The 18,550-nt window shown below is 44.3% G+C and overlaps 1 protein-coding gene across 2 annotated transcripts in view; it reads left to right on the forward strand.

Annotated features, from left to right (window-relative positions):
• Positions 1–12,107, forward strand: part of Smyd1 (SET and MYND domain containing 1) — a 29,272-nt gene extending 17,165 nt beyond the window's left edge. The window contains exons 4-10 of one of the 2 annotated variants that reach the window (XM_003468945.4): positions 1,578–1,708; positions 3,396–3,434; positions 5,394–5,583; positions 5,832–5,924; positions 8,883–9,046; positions 10,051–10,219; positions 11,648–12,107. In XM_003468945.4, the coding sequence (XP_003468993.1) occupies positions 1,578–1,708; positions 3,396–3,434; positions 5,394–5,583; positions 5,832–5,924; positions 8,883–9,046; positions 10,051–10,219; positions 11,648–11,806 (945 nt within the window). In that variant the 3' untranslated portion in view covers positions 11,807–12,107. The remainder of the gene's footprint in view (positions 1–1,577; positions 1,709–3,395; positions 3,435–5,393; positions 5,584–5,831; positions 5,925–8,882; positions 9,047–10,050; positions 10,220–11,647) is intronic. The other variant, XM_003468946.4, reaches the window with a different exon arrangement.
• The last annotated feature ends 6,443 nt before the right edge of the window (positions 12,108–18,550 follow it).

Genomic DNA, 18,550 nt, shown 5'->3' on the forward strand with positions numbered 1-18,550 from the left:
CTCCCTGCTGAATCCATAGACAGACCCCTAAATGACCCCATTAAAAAGCCCAGAGATCCTCCTGTATGGTTCTCCATAAAGAACAGGGGATAGTGACACAGGAAGCTGTCCAGCTGAGAGATTCCCAGAAGCCCAGGCCAGAGTCAGTTGGGGAGACCAAGCTTAAAATAAAGGCCTCTCCCATGCACTCTTTCTGACCTTACTATGAAGTTATTCCTGCCCTAGCTGAATCCGTACCCATGACCAAGTTATTTGTCATGTTGGAATGGTGCATTTAGATGGTAATTTGTCTTCCTATCTACACTTTCTAAATGCCTCTTGTCCATAGTGATAACAAAGACCAGATTCTCATCCTGTCCTGCCCACCAGTCACTTTGTAAATAAGACTTTTTCCCCCCATGGGTACCTGGCAGGACTGATGGGGGGCAAGGTGGGGTGGGTGTGTGAGCTTGTGACAGGGAGGTCACAAAGCCAGTTGAGGCCAGTACGGTCAAGAAGGTGGAGGTGGGAGCCCTGGAGCAGAAGGCTTGGGTCTCAGGCTTAAGGATTTTGGGGATTAGATGCTTTCAGATGGAGGATTATGCCCCTTCTGTGGTGATGGTGATCAGGACAAGGAGCAAGGATTTTGTAATAACAACAATGACCTCATTCAGCATCTTTGGAGCTGGGAGTGTATGCATGTGTGCACATGCATGTACACAGAGAGAGAGAGAGAGAGAGAGAGAGAGAGAGAGAGAGAGAGGTTAAGGCACTAGCTCTTGTAACTGTAATTGTGGAGGCTAGACACCTGGAGAAGGGCTGTAAACTCCTTCTGTCCAGAGGGGTTGGGCTTTATTCTCTTTGTGTCCTCAACAGATTGGATGAAGCCCACCAACATTGGGAAGGGTGTTTGGGTTTCCTCAAAGTTTATCAGTTTAAACACCGATCTCAGCCAGAAAACAACTCCACAGAAGCATACTTAATAAGGTTTGACCACATAAGATACTGGGGCACCATGACCCCGCCATGTTGATGTATAAATGCACAGCTTCCAGTACTGCGTTACACAACAGAAAGTGAGGTTCATGCTTTTAGCCTTCTTGTTAAAGACCACACAGCACACACAAAGCTTAGATCTGGGAAGATCCTTAGAGATCATCGAGTTCACCTGCAATCCTGTAGGGGTTGTAGATGGGAAAACTGGAGCTCAGAGCAGAAAAAGTTCTGTTGAGATAACAATGTGTTAGTGGCATTCACGTGCTTCCATCATGCATTTGGTAAATGTCTGGTAAAAATAAGTGGAGAAAGTGGCCCCCCTTCATATCTATAATAAATGCCATGGGAGTACATAATTGTATATTGTATTTGTTATGCATCATATTTATGTTTTGCACATGTATTCATGTATGTGCTTATATATGAGGTAGAAATTTTGTGTAATTTTTTGTGGGTGTGATTTGGAGTCACATAGAGAACAGAAGACTGTTTCCAGATTTTCTAAGCAGAGCCCGTTTTTAACATACTCCTTTCAACACTGGGATGAAGTTCTGTCTTTTGTTTCTGTCAGTCACCTGACCCTCATCTTTTCCTCTGGGCAGATCAACTGCAATGGTTTCACGCTCAGTGACCAGAGAGGCCTACAGGCAGTGGGTGTGGGCATCTTTCCCAACCTGGGCTTGGTAAACCATGATTGCTGGCCCAACTGCACAGTCATATTCAACAATGGCAAGTGAGTATGTCTTTAACTGGTGTGTGAGATAGGGCTGGGGAGACTGTATGATTTGTTTTCTACTGTGCGTTTCCAGTGTGGAGTGAATTGGAATCTTGATATAGAATAAATAGAGAAAGGTATCAAGGCATACATCAAAAGATTCCACATGGGTCATTTCTGAGTCTTGACGTGTACTTTCAGACTGTTTAGATGTGCTAGGTGTCTAGCACCCAGAGCACTGGGAGGTAGTACCACCTCTACCCTTGGAGGGATGCATAGAGGAAGCCTCCCCTACAACCTGTGAGAGTCTGAACTGTGGACAGATACCCCTCTGCTGTGGCTTTCAATTGTGCCTGTAGACAAACCAATCACTGGTCAAACCATGGTCCAAATGTCCCAATCTTTTTCTCTTGAAACATTTTCATCTCCTCCCCTTGGCCAGTCCCCAGCCAGAGGCCAGAGGGCAAAGGAATCTGGGTGATGCATCCTTCAGAATTCAAGTTTAGCCTTGTGTCCCCAAAAAGGGACAGATCAGTGACATAAGAGTAAAGAACATATCTCAGTGGTGGGGCATGCATGGAGAAGAATCAGCAGGTGAGCTCAGCTGTCCACGGCACAGATTGGGTAGATTGGGGATGAGGCCTGAATAGTATTAATTGCTTTTGCTTTTAAAGATGAGCTCTCTTGACAGATGCAAGCCTACACTGAGCCATCAACAACGGGCAGAGTCCTCCCCAGAAACTTTCTAGAAGCTGAGACAATGCCTTCTCATTCTCAGACGAGAACTTGGCCTAAGCCTCCACATAGCAATGATTTTGCTTTTCATTCCTATTTCTGACATTGGGGCTTTAGGCCATGGAGAAAGAAGCTCAACATGGGAAAGTTTATTTTATACCCAGATGGTCACATTTTCCCAGCACTTGTGTTTCTTTTCCTAAACCTCTTGGGGTCACTGGCCTGTACCTCATGGAATCCTCCCAGAGGGCCTTGTGACCAGGCTCGGTAGAGAGCATCATTATTTTGCCATACATGGGGCCTGATTTTCCAGATGGTTCTCCCTCAGTGATGGTGACCCAGGGCTCCTAGTGTCACTATGAATAACAATTACGGCACCTGCCTGGGAACACTGTCTTTGGTCATTCTGGTGTCTGTGTTGGCTTGCTGGCATCCACTAATTTTGAGCAGCCCTGTCTTACCTGGGCTTCTTGGCTTTTGTGCAAAAGAAGATGTCTTTGTGGTCACTGCCTAGCTGCCATACTGGAAAAAGTCCCGGATGCTAACCCTCACCATTTACATAGTACTCAGGTGCTCTAACCAGCCTCAATATGCAATTCAAACTCTTCCCAGGACAGTCGTCAAAACAGGTAGTGTTTCCATTGGGATGCCTCGGAGTCGGGCAGTAGTAAAAGCTCCCATATGTTTCTCAGTGCTGTTCTTTTAAATGCATTGACAGTCTCATTATCGGGTGACAGGTGAGACCCTGAGGCCTATGGAATAGAACCCAGAGCTTCTTATGCCAAATCCGGTGCACTCTTCACTACTCTAGGCGGTGCCCTGTTATGCGAGCCCAGCTTGAAGGGGTTGGGATACAGGCCGTGTGACGGCCAGAGCTTTGGTTTGTAACCGGAATGCTGTGCAGTCTGGCTAGCTGCACTTGTCAGCCAATGGTACTGATTTCCACTCGGGTGTCTGTTTTGTCTTTCAGTCATGAGGCAGTGAAATCCATGTTTCACACCCAGATGAGGTGGGTCAGGCTTTCCAAGCACCTCTGCTGCTCTGACCCATCCCCCTCACTTTCCCTGGTTTGCTGGGACTGCCCCTGCCCAAGTCGCCTTGGCCCATTTTCCTTCTGCATGCCAGTGTCTCATCTTGATTGAATGGCTTACTTGTGAAGCATTTAAACTAACCATTTTCCTCCTCAGCTCCTGCCTTTTCTTCTCTTCTTCCCTTTCACTCCCCACTTTTCCTACTTTGCCTACATCAAAGCATGAACCCTGCTAACTCACAGCCTCTTAGCCAAAACCTGCACTGCACCTCTAAACCCTAAATCCTGCTCACCACAAAATGAGGACAGTTGTTGTCACCGACCTATTAAAGGACTGAGTGTTTATAACCCCAACTTTTCATCCAGACTGGGTTCTAGAAATAGCACCCTTAACCGCAATATTTTGATAAATATTTATTCATAGTATTTGTTCACTACTTATAGTATACTGCATTCTTAGCCAAAAGGGTGAAAAGCGATATAGCCAACTATAAATTCATGGTTTAGGTCAAATTTTACTTTGGCTTTTTACTTTTCTTAATGCCAATCAAATTGCTCTAGATGGTCTTTTTGCTCAGGCTGGCTTGAAAACTTTTTTTTTTTTTTGGTACCAGGGATTGAACTCATGACCTTGTACTTGCCAGGCAGGTGTTTATGCCACTGAGCTAAATCCCAAGCCCCAGGCCTGAAAACTTTTAAACTGATTTTTGGATTGAGAACAAAGTTCTGTGTGGGACTTGGCCTTTGGGAGTGAGGGGTGGGAGTGGTCGGTGCACCTGTGTCTGCTGGTGTGCACAGCACCTGACTTTGGATAATTTACATCATTTGCTGGGCTCGGAGCTCACATCTGGAGGGTGGAGTCTGGAGGAGAGCCTCTGCCCACCTTCCTAGCACTGGGTCTCCATGGCTTTTGCTCTGTTTCTATTCTCTGCAAGAAACGTTTGAATAACTTGCCCACCGTGGCTCAGTTAGCTGAATTGCAGAATGTTGGAGATGGAGAAGATCTGGGTAGGGATATAATATATCCAAGGAAGCTGGACAGAGGAAGAGCTGGTATTAAAACTCATCTTTTTAGTTCTTCTGCAGCTATTATTTTAGCCACCTGTTATCCTTCAAACTTCAGTTACAAATATAGTTGGTCTCTAAATAATGATATTTTGATTTGTAATTTTTTACATTATGATACTGCAAGTATTTACCCATACTACTATTCAATTTTCACTTTCAATATAGCATTTAATAAGTTACATGAGATATTTAGCACTAGGCTTTGTGCTACATGGCTTTGCCCAACTACTGGCTAATGTAAGTGTTCTGTGGCATTTAACATGAGGCTAAGGTATGATGTTTGGTGGATTAGATGTGTTAAGTGCATATTGGCTTTTGATATCTTCAATTTACCCTAGGTAAGGTATTAGGTGATAACCCCATTGAAAGTTGAGGAACATTTGTAATGTAAAGCAAAGTAGACACAGGTGCACTTTTCATATTTCAGTGTCATGCAATTAATTTGGTTGTGAGAACTCTAAATAATCTGAGATACTTGGAGATCTTGCAAGAATTGGCTCAACCATAATGGGAGCCAAAATCACTGCATTGCAATCTGCTTGACCAATGAGTCACAGCTGAGTTATGAGATCACACGCTGTAAAGGGATTAGTGAGGGTGGAATTGCTTCCTTATCCTACCAGCCCTGCAGAGCTGATTGCAGAACAATGAACTGAGTGGTGCCTATTTGACTGTTCTACTAAGTGGAGTGGAGTAACCTACGAAACTGGGCTATAGGTCACGTTTCCCCTGTTTGGAGGGAATGGAAAATTTCTCAGAGCACTAGGGGAAGTTGCTGTCTTTGACTTAACTTCTCAAAGTGTGGAAAGCACTAACGTGTTGCTGGCAGGCCTGGGTCCCCCTGATTCTGGTTCTTTCACCCTGCTCCAGGATTGAGCTCCGGGCCCTGGGCAAGATCTCAGTAGGAGAGGAACTGACAGTGTCCTACATTGACTTCCTCAATGTCAGCGAAGAACGCAAGAGGCAGCTGAAGAAGCAGTACTACTTTGACTGTACATGTGAGCACTGCCAGAAAGGGCTGAAGGATGACCTCTTCCTGGGGGTGAAAGAGGACCCCAAGGTACACACACTCCTACTGCTGGGTGTTTGTCACTGTCTTCTCCAGGAGCCAGACAAGGGGGATTTTCACCACCTGTCAGCGGGCCCAAATCCTTAGGGAGGTGGTGTAGGACAGTGCACGAAGCAGGCATGCAGGTCTCACCCGGCATAAACTTGCACAGTACTCAATGTCAAAGACAGCAGCTATTCAGAGACAGAACAGGCTGCTTCGTTGTGGGGTCTATAACTTACTGTCCCTCTTTTCCCCAGCCCTCTCAAGAAGTGGTGAAGGAGATGACACAATTCTCGAAAGATACACTGGAAAAAATAGACAAAGCTCGATCGGAGGGTTTGTATCATGAGGTGAGAATTCACTTTTCGGAGTGGATGGGGAAGGTGTCCAAATGTTCTCCAGTAAAGGAGGGAAGTAGGAGGAGGAAGGGGAGGCCTCAGGGCAGGGCAGGATGTTCTTTGGGAAGATGTCTTTAGGTTGAGACTGTGACATTTCTTGTCCTTGGACTTTGAACCTGTTAAAGCCATCTTCTCAGTGACGGTTCAGTCCATTAAAAGTGGGCTTTAAGGAGCACAAGGGCAGCCAGATCAATGTACCTGGAGGATCTGTGACAACTCAGGTGGCATCAGAGATGAAAGCATGGCAGTCCGACACACTGGGAGTGGGTTGCTTACCTTCTCATAACTGAATGCCTGCATACTACAGTTCCTGCCTATGCTTGAAACAATAGGAATCAAAACAATAGGAATTTTCATCTGGCTGTACACTGGAATCGCCTTTGAAAATCCTAAGGACCAGACCCCAACTCAAGATGATTTCAGCAGACTCTCTGTAAAGGGTTCCCAGACATCAAGGAATTTTAAAGCCCTCATATGATTTCAGCATGCAGTCAAAGCTGAGACAGAGCCAAATTCTAGCCTGCAAAGAAATTTCTTTGAATTAAGCTGGGCAGCTTGTTGAAACGCAATTCCCATTCAACCCCTACAATGTGATTCATCCCACCTGCACCAGCACACAGGGACCAGGAAGCAGTGTTCTTTCCCAAGCTGATTAAGTGACTCAGGAGTGTAGGCAGGTTTGGATGCTGCTAGCACAGGCCAATCTGAGAAGTTAGCATCTCTTCATTTCTGTTTGCTTTTCCCCCACTTCCTTTCCTAAATCATTCATTGCACATGGATGAGCGGAGGTGACCAACATGAAACGTGCTCCTTGCCTGCTAAGAGCTCTGTCAGGTAAAGAGACGGCCACATGAACAAAGTGTTATCATACAATATGGAAAGTCTCTGTCAAGGGTGTGGGTTAGGAGCTGCTGCTGCGAAGAAGAGGACTTCACAAATTCAATTTCCCTGGCTTCTCTTCTTCTCCTACTTTCTTCTTCATTTCATTTGAAGTTGGTGCAACCAGGTAAGGGGCTGGACACTGTCCCCGTGGATGGAAGAGGATTTTCTTCAGAATGAGCTGTTCGAGAGCCCACATTTTGCCACCCCCCAACCTGTTCCCACCGGAGCCCTGGGGAAGTCTCAGGAAATGATTACTTTTAAGATGGAAAGGATCTGGGGGCATTTCTCCCATGACAGCATCAAGGGAGGAGGAAGAGAACAATGAATGCCTGAAACCTGGAGACCCTTCATCTTTGTAGGGTGCAACCAAAGCCTACATCTACACCTGGACCAGATCGGGGAAAAGCATCCTATTTCTCCCCAGGTCCAAGGCAGCGTCCTCCTGGTGGGTCTTCCAGCTTCGTGGGAACCTCTTCCTGCCCAACTCTCTGAACACAGTTAACAGAGCCTGGCTATCCAGTTCCATTGTGCTGAAGGACTATCTGGGGGCTGCATGACTGCACACCCAACATCTCTCTCCTCACTAACTGGTTCCAACTGGTGTGGGCTGCAGCCTGAACATCTGTGTTTTTAGAAAGCTTTCCAGATTGCTCCATGTCACAGTCAAGGTAGAGAATCTCAGGAATCAAGTGCATAGGATGTCAAAAGCTTGGTTTGAATCCTTGATCTGCGTCCTTAGGCAAAGTTCCAGCCTTGTCTGTGCTTCAATTTCCTCCTCTGATAAAATGAGAATATTAATAAATCCTATGTGATTGCATTAATGTGAGGAGAAGCATCTATTTACCTATATTTGCATACACATACCTATATTTGCATGTAGTTATATACACATACATGCATATACAGCTTTCATAGTTCCTACTAATTACTTTTTTTTATTTAAAGAGAGAAGAAAAAAAGAAAGGACATAAAAAAACAATATTGTAAAAGGGTACAAATAATACAGTATTTCAAGAAAAAAATATATATAGTATGAAATCACCAATTAATAGGTTACATATTATCTTCCAAGAAACAGTTATCCATATCACTAAATTAAAGCATATAAAGTGGACATTCATACAGTGAAATTGGAGACAGTTCCGTTCAATGATCCAACAAAAGCTCAGTTATATGGTTTTCCATCCTACACACTCGAACATACCTGCGGTTATAACCCTTAGTCTACCTTACTTTCCTTTCTTTTTCACAGTAACAATTAGACTTTTAGAGTTTTATTACTCTCACGGTTCTTATTACTTTTTTGAAGAGAATAAAACCAAATGTGACTAAGCAAAACAGAATCAATTAGAACAGAAGGGTGGGCATAGACACTATGCAAAAATAGAATACCAGGTGATCAAGAGTGGTTACCATTGTGCCTCTTGCTATTTTTAAATTGAGTTGTCTATATCATCAGGTATAATAGAATTGATCAAAACAGTACAGAACAAAACCTACACTGAGGACCTTACAGGACTTCAAAAAAAGGATAATAATCCATATTGGGCATCATAGTATATCTTACTGCCTTCAAAGTGATTGCCTATACCCTCAAACTTGATACTATCAAACAAAATAGAATATATAATAATCAGAACAAGATGGGGAGAGCAATACTGGGGTTCAAGTCAGGTTAATAGGACAACAAAAAAGTTACTATAATATGTCCCGTTATTTTTAATTTAGTTTTCCCTGCTCCTACTAATTACTGACTGCTAATGTCTCATCATTACCGTTTCCATTCCTATATCTTGGCCAGATGGGATCATCTTGCCACTCAGCTCTCAAACCCTGCTTTCCCACCAATGCCAGGAATTTCCCCAATCCCAAAAGACCAAATACCCGCCCAGGGCAGCTATGCTGCTTCCTTGCGTGAAGCGCGATGTGTGCAGGCGCAGTGGCGAAGGGCAGCGCCTCTCTCTCTGCCTCTCTGTCTCTGTCTCTGTCTCTGTCTCTGTCTCTGTCTCTGTCTCTCTCTATCTCTAGGTCGTGAAGCTGTGCCGGGAGTGCCTGGAGAAGCAGGAGCCGGTGTTTGCCGACACCAACCTGTACACGCTGCGGATGCTGAGCGTGGTGTCCGAGGTCCTCTCCTACCTCCAGGCCTTTGGGGAGGCCGCGCACTACGCCAGGAGGATGGTGGACGGCTACATGTAGGTGATGACCGCAGAGCTCCAGTCGTTTCCTGGGTGTGCATCTCTTTCAGGGACAGCAAATAGAAGCTGCAACCCTTCCTGCTACACCCACAACAGAGACCAGTGGTCACACATGGTTTCTTTCTTTAAATCCACAAGCTCTGAGCAGTCGTCATGAAACAACTGAGTTGGCACTTGAGATGAAGCCTGTGTGTCATCCTTGGTCCTTTCTAGATCTCCATTTATCACTTGGGTGGCATCGTCTGCTCTTGATCATTTTAAGGCTCCATGCAGCTTGATTCGGAGTCCAGAGTGCTGACGGTGCATATGGAACCTCACAATGGAGCTTGATTCTAAGTGCTTGGAATATGTTTTTCTGTCTATTGTTTGCTTACTTATGGGGAAAGAGGGACAGAAGAAAAAGCATAGATCAGTCATTCTTGCTTATAAGTTATAAATGCAGTTTCCTTATCGTCTCTGCCACTAAACCCTCTTGTATATTCACTGTATCCACGTGGATAGGCCAATTTGTATTTCTGGGTAAGTGAGCAAGTTGACCCGAGAGGTTGCATTTCTTTTTTAGAACGTTACTTGTATTTTAAAAAATGTAGGCAAATAGTGCAGCATGGTAGAAGGGGGCCCTGCCCTGCAGTGAAAGTACAGTGCTGCTCCAAGAAGGATGTCAAGTTAGTTTTCTCCAGGGCTTCCTATGACTTGTGTGGGGGAGGCTGAGTGCTCCAGAGGGATGCCACCTTCTGGGGATCACATTCAGAGTGCCATCTGGGATCCTTTCCTTATGAGGACAAGGTATAATGGCCCAGGCCAGAGCCCCAGATCTCACAGCCTCACTGCAGTGTTGTGTGTTGGTACTCTGTGCCTCAGTCTCCCCTTCCTCCAGCAGGCAGATGCCTCACAGCACCAAGATGAAGAACACACAGACCTAAGCAATCAGGGCACTTTAGAAGTTGTTAAATAATGTACAAGTACAAGGATGGTCATGATGGTTCTCTGTGCCCCTTCAGGAAGCTGTACCACCCCAACAATGCCCAACTGGGCATGGCTGTGATGCGGGCAGGGCTAACCAACTGGCATGCTGGTAACATCGAGGTGGGGCACGGGATGATCTGCAAAGCCTATGCCATTCTCCTAGTGACACATGGACCCTCCCACCCCATCACCAAGGATTTAGAGGTAAGTAGCAGCTCAGGGCGGGGCACTCCCTTCCTGCTCTGAGCTATCTGAGGATAAGTCCTCGCTCAGCTGGACTTCACTGAGGGAAGCCCACAGATAGCCAGCTAGACCAGGAGGGGTTCAGACCTGCCTTAGCCCGCCTCTTCCTGTGTACACATGAGGAAACTGAGGCTCAGGCAATGGGAATAGTCTGTCTATAGTTACTTAGTGAGTCAATAGCAAAGCTGAGATTCAAACCTTGAGTCTGCTGCATCAGTCACCCTGAGCCTGGGCAGGGAAACTGAACAGCAGTGTGCAAGTGTGTTTATGTGTGTGTGTGTGTGTGTGTGTGTGTGTGTGTGTCTGTGTGTGCAGTCCTTCATATTAGAAAATATTCTCCATAGAATGGAGTCTGGAATTTGATCACTAGGATTCAATTTTCACTTGTAAAGATTTTTAGCCTTGTGATTTTTGCAACTATTGACTGCATGTGCCTCAGTCTGTGCATTGGCAATAAGAAGGGAGAAGGTAAGATTGTGGGGAGCTGCAGTGAGCTAAAGTGGCTGGCAAGTTACATGATCATTATAGCTGCTGCTCTCCTCTGTGCTTTGCAGTACTGGTTTATTTGGGAATGACAGGTCTGTCCTCATATAGTGTAACCCAGGGAAAGCAGAGAGATATTGGTGTTAAAATGTGTATTGAAATGATTACATTTAAGATCAGTTGTTCTCAGATGTGAATGTTCTTTTCCTTCCTATGTCCCCAATTTCCTTATCAATAAAAATACACAATCAATGTATTAGGCCTTCAAAGCCTAGGCGACCACATAGGGGCAGGAAGATGGAGGGAACCACCTTTACATCTAGCGTAGTAGCTGTCCAAGCAGTGTAATTACTGTCTTATTCACTATGGTGGCCTCAGTTCCCGAACGACACATGGCCCTCAGTAAATGTTCCTATGGCTGTGAGAGCTGGGACTCTGACCTGGGCCACCGAGCCACATTTTCATAGGAACAAGAAGTTTTTTGTGTGCCACACAGTACAATCTTCCCAGTCCACTGGAGAGCACAAAGGAATCTGCATGGGTAAGGAAACTAGGGGAAGTAGCTATGTCAGTTGCCTGAAGTCACACAACCAGTAAGTTCAGGAGCCAGTGTTTAAATCTAGGTGCCCACTTGAAAATTTATGAGAAAAAAATTGTTGTGTTGGGAACCATGAATCCAGCTACGGTCTCAGAGGTCTGACTTCCTCTTCCTTACAAATGACCCACTGCTGAGATCCAAGCCTGCAGTGGATGAGTTTGTGCAGTGTGTGTGTGTGTGTGTGTGTGTGTCTTCTGAGGGGCAAGTCGAATGTCACTGACAGGGCCCATTTGCTCTGAGGTCAGTCAGGAGTCAGCATGTCGTGGGGGGCTTCTGCTCACCATTTATGATGCATCTGTGTCCCTCAGGCCATGCGGGTGCAGACGGAGATGGAGCTGCGCATGTTCCGCCAGAATGAGTTCATGTACCACAAGATGCGCGAGGCTGCCCTCAACAACCAGCCCATGCAGGTCATGGCCGAGCCGAGCAGTGAGCCAGCCCCAGCTTTGTTCCATAAGAAGCAGTGAGGACCCGAGGTGGGGAGCGATGTGGCTGGGGGCTGGGGAGAAATCTGGACCTGGTGGTTCTGTGAAGAGACTCTTGACGAAGAAATCAGAGTAATTCTCCATCTTGCAGCTGAGGCGATGCACCGCCCTTGATCCCCAGTGTCATTTTGATTCAAGTCAATTTATTTTAATACGATTTAACTCTATCTCATTCTTGCAGAACTCTTTGTATAAGTAGTTGTTGGGTGCTACATCCCAGAACCCAATAAAGGAACACAAATATAATTGGAGATAAAAAGTAAACAATGAAAACATAATGTGATATCATGTGCAATGGTGAATTGTATGGCAAGAGGGGTAGTTCAGAGAAGGGTGTGTGTCTGGTACGTATTGTTCATGTGTTGTGTGCGCGTGTGCAGTGGGGTAGTCATGGAAAGGGTGACATCCAGTTTGAGGGTGACTCTAGGTCCTTGGAGTCCCATTGGCTCTTCCCCTGTCTATGCAGATGTCTCTGGGGCTGTTGGTCTCAGCCATGGTCTAGAACATTCAGCATTGAGAAGACTAGAGTTGGTGATACCCACTTTCCTCTGGCAGATGTGGAGTTCTTGAATACACAAATAATTCTTGAATACACAAGAAAATGAGTGTCTCCTTTCCTCGCTCTCATCTCTGAGCCTTGTGGGTGTCTGGATGTGACCCTTACCAAAATATCTGACATTTTTCTGGCCATTAGCCTAGGAGGGACTAAAGAAGTCATTCCAGAGTGAATCTTTTCAGGGTGAAACACACATGCATGTTGATCATGGCTGCAGCAGATTTCGCTTTGGCTTCTCTTGCTTAATTTCCTTTTCTGCACATTGCCTGGGGGTTCTGCTATTTGCACCAGAGGAAGTCTTCTTACCTGAGTTAGGACCTCATTAGAAGTGTGACAAATTTATCCTCGTTCTCTGGGAGGTGCTGTGATTTCCATCTGATAAATAAAATTCTTGGGACTCAACCAATCCCAAGCATAGCTTCTTGTCTTCTGAGACCAGACTTTTCATCAAAGTTTTTGGGACTTCTAGAACATAACCCTTACACTAGAGGTGTCACCAAGACTTCTACACACCCCTGACCTATCACTGAACCCAGAACTCTACCTAACATCTTTTTTTTGTCTACTTAACATCTTAAAGGCAACTGTTCCCACCAAGCTCCATATTTATTTATCTCTGCCTAAAATGTTAACTCCCCTATTCCACCTTTTATCCCCAGAGTGACACACTGCCTCCCTTTGACCCCTGTCCAGTGGCTGAAAACTCTGCAAATAGGTCATTTTTTTGCAGAGTATGTGCCTGACGCTTGGCTCTTTGCTGAGGATACTTTCTTCTCTAGAATGTTATGTAGGAATTCTGACAGTTCTTCAAGCCCACCCCCCACAGGTGAAGACGGTATTGATCTTCTCTCTGGGTTCCAACAAGCACAATGAAATTGTTATTCATGTCCCCTTATTTAGCATCCGCCCCTTTGTCACTGGTGTCTGTTTACCCACTGGTCTTTCTCCCATATTCCCGTTATTTCTCCGATGCCATCATCATAGATTTGTTGCCTTTAGTGAACTGTGCTCTGTGTCTGTGCACCTCCTTTCCTCTCTTCCTTCTTAGCCCATGGAAAGGGAGTATTTCTTCTCCCACCAAAGCTAAATTCTGTACCTGTGCCTTGGACTCTTTGCTCTCCTATGTCTTTGAGACCTTGGTAAATATTCCTTCTCCTTCCTGAATCCTTGACTTTTGTCCACCATCGACATGCTTTAATGCAGTAGACAAATATGCAGAGGATTCTTGGACCATAATCTTCATAGCTGGGTATTCTTTGGTGTATAGTATTTGTTTGCTTGTCCTCAATTTTCATGTCTTTCAGAACCCACTGCAGATGGCTTCCTTTCCTGATCCTTCACTAAATGGCCCTTACCAAGATAAACTGTACCGGATAGTTGTTAGTCCTTACATTATTTGCCATCTCTCCATGAATAACACTCCCTGACCTTGATTTCTGTGCCCCAGTAAGCTTGGGATGTTCTCTGATGTTTCTCAGGCTCTTCTACTTGACTACTTTCTCCACCTGCCTGCAGTGGGTTAGTGTTCCTTGGGTTGGCTCTGATCTTGACTCACTCTCTTCTTACTCTGCAATACTCCCTGCCTGACCTTAGACAGACCCTTTCTATAATGGCTGCTTTGAGACTGATGACTTTCACATCTGCACTCTCTGATCTTGCACTTGACTCCAGCCCTGTGTATCCTCTTGGCTGTTTTGAAAACACATCAAATTCTGCATGTATTCAGTGAGACTTTTTCCTTCCCCTCCTTGAGAATGTCACTCAAAAACATCACCTCCTCCATCAGATTGTGAGCTCCTGGAGGTAGGGGCTGTGCCTCTTTATTTATCTTCCTGTTCCCAGAGACCTGGGAAAGTGTAGGTGCTCGGTAAATGCGTGTAGAATAAGTGAATGAATGACCAATTGGGTGAATTTGCTTCTCTCAGAGCAAAAGAGACATGAAACTGTCTTTGAATTTTTATGCTAAAACAGTCAATGAAGCTTATTAAACCATCTGTGTTTCCAAGCAAACAAGGGTGACTTCTTTCTTTCTTATAATCTTTTTAGAGCTCTATTGTCTCCTAGAACTTTCTGTAATGATGAACATGAACTAGATCTGTGATGATCAATACAGTCATCACTAATATCATATGATTATTGAACAACAAATATGGCTGAGGAACTGAATTTTTAATTTTGTCTAATTTGTTAGGCTTAAATATTCAAAATGGCCAGTGACTACTTTATTAGATTGTGCAGTTTTGGCTGGGGATATAGCTCAGTGGCACAAGCACCCGTCTGGCAAGTGCAAGATCATGAATTTGATCCCTGGTTAAAAAAAATAGATTGTTCAGTTTTAGAGAGATGTTTCTGTGTAGGTTTTTTTTTTTTTATTGTACCAAGTGGTGTACTGTTGAGCTACATCCCCAGTCCATTTTTGTGTAGTTTTTAAGAGCGTGGATACTGAGGAAACCATTTAAGTTTGTCTTTATCTCAGCTCTCTTATAGTAGTTGTGTGACATTGGACTGATTACTTCACCCATGTGTTGGTCATCTTTCTATCATTAGGACAAATATCTGACATAAGTCAATAGAAAATATAAAATATTTATTTTGGTTCATGGTTGCAGAGGTTTCAGTCCATGGTCAACTGGATCCAAGGCAGAAATAGCATGGTGGAAGGGCATGGTGGAGGAAAACTGTTTAACTTACAGTATGTAGAAAACAGAGTGAAGAGAAAGAGTCAGAGAGGAAGGGGCTAGAGACCAGATATAATCTTCAAGGTCTGCTCCCACTGAACTATTCCTCCAGCTTGGCTCCACCTCCTAATAGCTCACTGAACAATGAACTTATCAATGGACAAATCCATTGATTCGGTCAGCACTCTCATGATTCACTTGCCTCTTTGGAGCCCATTTCTGAACATGTTACTTTGAGGAATCAAGCCCTCCATACATGAGTCTTTGGGCCACGGTTAAAGTGTGACAACCTGTGTATTAATTTCCTCATTTCTCCCTCTGCATTGGGTTTCCTTGAAGACTGATTTTCTTAAATGCAAATAAAACCCTTCAAACAGTGCCTGTCCTGTCAAGTGCTTACTTGACTGTGTGCTGTGTCCCATCTCCTAATTAGAAAGTGAAGGTGAGGGGTAGAGGCTGACCGTGCACCTGTTTTCCCAGCTGTGCATTTCTCACACTTACGACTTCAAACTGGCCATGGTGGAAATTGGCTAATAGGCTCAGTCTTAGAGTATCTTAAATTGATCCAGTATAAAAGGGATTTTGCTACATGAGAGTAACAGAAGGATTAGTTGAACAAGATGTTTTGTATCCACAAATACATTTGTTAAAGGCTATTACTTGGCCAAATCTCTGAGTTCACTTATCTTTAAAATCTACAAGGGAACAAATATAGATATTTGTTGTTTAATGACCAAGTTCTGTTCCCATGACTAGGCTGTTAAATGAATTGGTTGCTAAATGAAGAATTGTGTATGGTACTTACGTCACAATATTCAGAACAAAGAAATAGTCAAAGAAAACTCCAACTTGATGACTTTACTTTTATTTGTATAACTCTTAATACAACATTGTAATTACAACAGAACACAAAATGATAGCACTATACTGCACAGTGCAATCAGCAAAAATTACAGTACTGTATAAACAAGGCATACTGCCCAAAAATGACTGAGGCTCTTTAAACAAGATGTACAGAACTATATAAAAAATGGTGTCACAAGTCCAACTGCTGTGTTGCTAAATCCAAACAGTATTCCTTGGTTGTAAGTCTGAATAGTCGTTGAAGATAGGTCACTAGTGAAGAATGTCTGTATAGTTGAGACCTTCACAGTGGCCAGAGTGATTTCTTTACAATGCATTTCATATCGGGTTATTCTTTTTTTCTTTTTTTTTTTGAGACAAGGTCTTGCCAGGTAGTTCAGGCTGGCCTTGAACTCACTAGGTAGTCCATACTTGACTAGAACTCACAGTGAGCCTCCTGCCTTGGCCTCTTGACTGCAGGGATTATATGCATGTGCCACAATGCCTGGCCCCATATCAGCTTACTCTTTGAGCTAAAAAGCTCTCATGAGTTTCCTGCTCCCCAATCAAGTTCCAGCTCATTACCAGTGTAACAAGAAAGTCATGGTGGTGACTCAGCCCCTTCCTTTCTTCTCTTCCTAAACCTCACATTCATCATACTCATTGAAGAGCAAATACCCCTTGGGGTTTTCAGACCTGATGTTTTTCTAGAAGGAATTGTGGAAAAATTTGGGATGCTCAATGTGTCTAAAAATTGTGCTCTGAAGATGAGGTATGGAGCAAGTTAGATTCCCACCTCCACCCCAGCTCCCCATTACTTCTTACTTTTTTTGAAAAGGCAGTGACTATTTCTTTGCAACTATAGACATCAGAACCCTCCATTACCAAGCAGTATCCTCTCACAGTAAAGATCATTCATTGTTGGTGAGACACCCACAGGACAGATGAAGAGGAGGAGAGAAGGATCAAGGCAAAAATAGCTGATCCAAACCACAGCTGTTTATTCAATTTATGTAAAGGAGGCTTCCAGTGCAAAGTTCTCTGAACTTATATGTGAAGTCCAAATTCAGCATCTACAGTGAATTCTTCCTATCAGCAAAACACATGAACAACAAATTCTCCACTGAGTTATTCCTCAGGGAAGAACCCTGGTTAGGAGGACTCTTTGGGAAGCAGGTCAGGTCCCCCAAGTTTTGTTCTATTTGTTTCTCTGGCAGTTTGAGAGTCAAAGAGCATCAAGTCCACCATTTATCAGCTCAGAGTATAAAGCAATTTTTTTCTTCCTGTTTCTCTGCCTCTGTCCTCAGAGGTTAATTTCTCTGAGCACAACAGTGTTATGGCTTGCATCTAGATGTCCCCTGAAAGCCTCCTCTGTTTATAGGTGGGAATTTTTTTTGGATGTGGCTGGGTCTAGGGTGTGTGAATTTGGATTAAGGATGTATGATTGCTAAATCTCTCCACTGACTGGTGTGGCATAGCTCTGGGTGTGGATGATGGGAAACTCCACCCTGGGCGTGGGCAGCACTACTCAAAAGTCTTGTAGCCTGGATGAGATTAAAGGGAAAGGGAGTCAGGTATGGTGGCACGTGCCTGTAATCACAGTGCACAGAGGCAGGAAGACTGCCACAATTGCAAGGCCAGCCTGGGTGCAGAGTGAGTTCAAGGCCAACCTGAACTACATAGTGGAAGAAGGGAGAGAGAGGAGAGATGTGAGAGAGGAGAGAGAGGAGAGAAAGAGAGAGAGAGAGAGAGAGAGAGAGAGAGAGAGAGAGAGAGAGAGAGAGTCCACCAAAGAATGTATATATCAGGAAATAAAAAGTTGCACAAATATTTTAATACAATTTTTTTTGAGATACCATGAGATTAATACAAGCTACTTTTGTTCTCTACAACTATAAGAGATGCTCAAAGTGGTGGTCATTAGATTTCAGACATTTATTAATACATAGCATGGGAGAAGTGTTTATATATTTTTTGTGGATTCTCTCTCTCTCTCTTCTTTTCCCTCTCTCTCTGGCACCCCATCCCGCTCCTTCTCCCCTTCTCCCTTCTCCCATTTCTCCTTACAAGGCAGGGATACAATGACTGCCTGCAGAGTCAAGTGTGGAAGAATGCAAAGAGCCATCTGCCCAATGGAGATCCAAATAATCAATCAAAATCAAGGGCTTGCAGCTCATGTTAAAGTCCTATCCAAGTCCGTATCAGGAACGAAGGACTCCTTCACACTGGAGTCCATGCTTTGATTCTGAGGAGTCTGTGCTGGAAGGATGAAGAGTTTGCACTAGAAGCCTGAGGACTGTCATCTCGGGCAGTGATGATGAAGCCTGGAAACAGAAGGAGGACTTCCTTCTCCTTTCCCTTTTTGTTCCATTCAGGCTGCAAGCCTATTGGTTGGTGCCACTCACCTAGGGTGGGTCTTCTCTCTACAGTAAGTCCATGATTTAGTCACAGCCGGAACTATGCTAAGCCAATTAACTGGGCATGACCTGCTCAGATTGACAGTACAGTTAACTATCATGATTCTGGGCCTGTCAGTGCTGGCAGGTTTTATATGGACAGATTTGGCTTTCATCGTTTCATGGAATCCTCACAAAAACCACAGTCAAAGCCATTTAATGCTTTTTTTAATAATATGATTTATCCAACAAA

Source organism: Cavia porcellus, unplaced genomic scaffold (assembly GCF_034190915.1).
Source record: "Cavia porcellus strain 051 isolate PalLab524CR breed Dunkin Hartley unplaced genomic scaffold, mCavPor4.1 scaffold_18, whole genome shotgun sequence".
Lineage (NCBI taxonomy): Eukaryota > Metazoa > Chordata > Mammalia > Rodentia > Caviidae > Cavia > Cavia porcellus.